The sequence below is a fragment of the Oncorhynchus gorbuscha genome, linkage group LG13 (genome assembly GCF_021184085.1).
Source record: "Oncorhynchus gorbuscha isolate QuinsamMale2020 ecotype Even-year linkage group LG13, OgorEven_v1.0, whole genome shotgun sequence".
Lineage (NCBI taxonomy): Eukaryota > Metazoa > Chordata > Actinopteri > Salmoniformes > Salmonidae > Oncorhynchus > Oncorhynchus gorbuscha.
In genome coordinates this window covers 87,025,756-87,029,478 of record NC_060185.1, presented here as the reverse complement: position 1 = coordinate 87,029,478, position 3,723 = coordinate 87,025,756, and the positions used below count along the sequence as shown (strand labels likewise).

The window sequence follows — 3,723 nt, the reverse complement described above, 5'->3', positions numbered from 1 at the left end:
AATAAAGGGAACGATCCAAGGAATATTGGGAGAATGGGTGGCAGGGTAGCCTAGTGGTTGGAGCGTTGGACCAGTAACCCGGAAGGTTGCAAGTTCAAATCCCCGAGCTGACAAAGTACAAATCTGTCCTTCTGCCCCTGAACAGGCAGTTAACCCACTGTTCCTATGCCGTCATTGAAAATACGAATTTGTTCTTAACTGACTTACCTTGTTAAATAAATATATTAGTACGCACCATAAAATACCTCCAGAAGAGGGCGGTGTCATCCCTGGTAATCACCCTGAATTTAAATCCCAAACCGCAGGTGCGCCTGCTCTCCCCTCAAACCTTGACCTCAGAAAAAAACACGGTGAACGTTCGCTCCACCGTTTGCTCGCGTGCCACACCGAACCTGCGCGCTGTGCTTCCGTGACGTCGCTCCATTGGAGCCTGTGGTTGGAGCGCGAGTTCCTTTCACGTATCTACTGGGAGAGAGGAGAGCGAGCGCACGGCGGTGCCAGCCATGGTCAGCGCTTTGAGAGAACACTGAAATCAACCGGGAGGGACAACATCCTAGACATGGAATGCGACTGTGCAACATTGTGTCTTTCCTGGCTGTCTGACGTGATTTGTCTGCTCAACCATTGAAAAGGAGGAGGTTTGTCGTTTACGTATTGGATTCCAGAACACCCCGGTCTCTATTTCTCTTTCCATTTCTCCCCCTCGGGTTGAAAAGTCACCAGAGTGGAAAGGATATTTCGCTTTATTGGAATTATAGCTGCTCTGAAGATGATCTCCGGTGTTTTCTGGGAACATTGTCTTGGATGAGAACCTGTGAGCATCATGACTACCAATGGTGAGTTCATTCCTCTGCGCCTCTCGTCTGCTCTCCGTTACTTTGAAGCTCCCCGCTCTTCTCTAGTTAACTCTGAAGCGTCGCTCTCAGAGGAGGATACACAGATAAAACAATGTTATACAACAATAGAGAATAGACAGATTTAGTAGCGTTCAATGGAAAATAAACTACAAATGTGCTTTAAATTCAAGATTTGATTAACATACTGTCTGTTTTCATTCACTCGGTATTGATTGGAAGTTATTCTCACAGAGCAGAGAGAAAGACAACAATGTTTCTCTGTTCCTCTCTCTCCCCCTCACTTCAACGATTCATCAATGCTTTTTATTAGCTCATCCTTGGTAATATTTATTGAATAAATGTCTTAAATTAGGCGACTGAGTGTGAGGATGGAATACTGTGTGGGGGTTGTGTGGTATGTTGTTGTGGTTATGTAAAGGTTTAGGGGTCAACGTAAGGGACTTGTGTACTCTGGTCTTAGACTTCCTCCAGTAGCTGTTTCTCCCTGACATGTCAGGGCTTCTGTGCGTCTTCTTAATTTCGTAAACAATCTATTCCCCCGGCGTATTATCATAATCATCTTCCTATTCATCATCATCAGACTCAGACATCACAAACATCCACAAACGTGTTGTCTCCATAGCAGAGTTGCAAAGCTCATTGCAACCAGCCCCTGTCAGCCCTAGTCCAGCTCAACACCAAGACCAGACAGATCAGACCCTGTCAGCCCTAGTCCAGCTCTACACCAAGACCAGACAGATCAGACGCTGTCAGCCCTAGTCCAGCTCTACACCAAGACCAGACAGATCAGACCCTGTCAGCCCTAGTCCAGCTCTACACCAAGACCAGACAGATCAGACCCTGTCAGCCCTAGTCCAGCTCTACACCAAGACCAGACAGATCAGACCCTGTCAGCCCTAGTCCAGCTCTACACCAAGACCAGACAGATCAGACGCTGTCAGCCCTAGTCCAACTCTACACCAAGACCAGACAGATCAGACCCTGTCAGCCCTAGTCCAGCTCTACACCAAGACCAGACAGATCAGACCCTGTCAGCCCTAGTCCAGCTCTACACCAAGACCAGACAGATCAGACCCTGTCAGCCCTAGTCCAGCTCTACACCAAGACCAGACAGATCAGCCCCTGTCAGCCCTAGTCCAGCTCTACACCAAGACCAGACAGATCAGCCCCTGTCAGCCCTAGTCCAGCTCTACACCAAGACCAGACAGATCAGACCCTGTCAGCCCTAGTCCAGCTCTACACCAAGACTGAACAGATCAGACCCTGTCAGCCCTAGTCCAGCTCTACACCAAGACTGGACAAATCAGACCCTGTCAGCCCTAGTCCAGCTCTACACCAAGACTGGACAAATCAGACCCTGTCAGCCCTAGTCCAGCTCTACATCAAGACTGGACAAATCAGACCCTGTCAGCCCTAGTCCAGCTCTACACCAAGACTGGACAAATCAGACCCTGTCAGCCCTAGTCCAGCTCTACACCAAGACTGGACAAATCAGACCCTGTCAGCCCTAGTCCAGCTCTACACCAAGACTGAACAGATCAGACCCTGTCAGCCCTAGTCCAGCTCTACGCCAAGACTGGACAGATCAGACCCTGTCAGCCCTAGTCCAGCTCTACGCCAAGACTGAACAGATCAGACCCTGTCAGCTCTAGTCCAGCTCTACATCAAGACTGAACAGATCAGCCCCTGTCAGCCCTAGTCCAGCTCCACACCAAGACCAGACAGATCAGACCCTGTCAGCCCTAGTCCAGCTCTACACCAAGACTGGACAAATCAGCCCCTGTTCAGCACTACATCAAGACTGGACAGATCAGCCCCAGTCCAGCTGACACCAAGACTGGACAGACCAGCCCCAGTCCAGCTGACACCAAGACTGGACAGATCAGCCCCAGTCCAGCTGACACCAAGCCTGGACAGATCAGCCCCTGTTCAGCTCTACACCAAGACTGGACAGATCAGCCCCTGTTCAGCTCTACACCAAGACTGGACAGATCAGCCCCAGTTCAGCTCTACACCAAGACTGGACAGATCAGCCCCTGTCCAGCTCTACACCAAGACCGGACAGACCAGCCCCAGTCCAGCTCTACATAGAGACTGGACAGATCAGCCCCAGTTCAGCTCTACACCAAGACTGGACAGACCAGCCCCAGTCCAGCTCTACATAGAGACTGGACAGACCAACCCCAGTCCAGCTCGACACCAAGACTGGACAGATCAGCCCCAGTCCAGCTCTACATAGAGACTGGGCAGACCAGCCCCAGTCCAGCTGACACCAAGACTGGACAGATCAGCCCCAGTTCAGCTCTACACCAAGACTGGACAGATCAGCCCCAGTCCAGCTCTACATAGAGACTGGGCAGACCAGCCCCAGTCCAGCTCTACATAGAGACTGGGCAGACCAGCCCCAGTCCAGCTCTACATAGAGACTGGGCAGACCAGCCCCAGTCCAGCTCTACACCAAGACTGGACAGATCAGCCCCAGTTCAGCTCTACACCAAAACTGGACAGATCAGCCCCAGTTCAGCTCTACATAGAGACTGGGCAGACCAGCCCCAGTCCAGCTCTACATAGAGACTGGACAGATCAGCCCCAGTTCAGCTCGACACCAAGACTGGACAGATCATCCCCAGCCCTTGGGCCACAGATCTAGCTGATCTGGAGACAGATAATCTTACCAGGGCAGAGGCCATTCCCCTGAAGGATTTATACACACGCAGATCTCATGTCAGCCGACTGTAGCCTGTGATGCCAGGGGCAATTGCTTGTCTTCGCAACACCACTGATCCCCAGTCAGCTGAGTCCCCAGCAGCCACACAAACCACATACACAGGCCTCCCCATGACCACTGCTTTGATAAGAGGAGCCT

General features: G+C 51.4%; 1 protein-coding gene across 5 annotated transcripts in view; it reads left to right on the top strand.

The window, feature by feature from the left end:
* Positions 1 to 333: 333 nt before the first annotated feature.
* Positions 334 to 3,723, top strand: part of LOC123994171 (actin-binding LIM protein 3-like) — a 136,222-nt gene continuing 132,832 nt past the window's right edge. For all 5 annotated transcript variants that reach the window (XR_006831591.1, XM_046296695.1, XM_046296696.1 and 2 more), the window contains exon 1: positions 334 to 836. Coding sequence is in view for 4 of the 5 variants with exons in the window: in XM_046296695.1 (XP_046152651.1) it covers positions 824 to 836 (13 nt within the window). In the remaining variant the exon portion in view is untranslated. The remainder of the gene's footprint in view (positions 837 to 3,723) is intronic.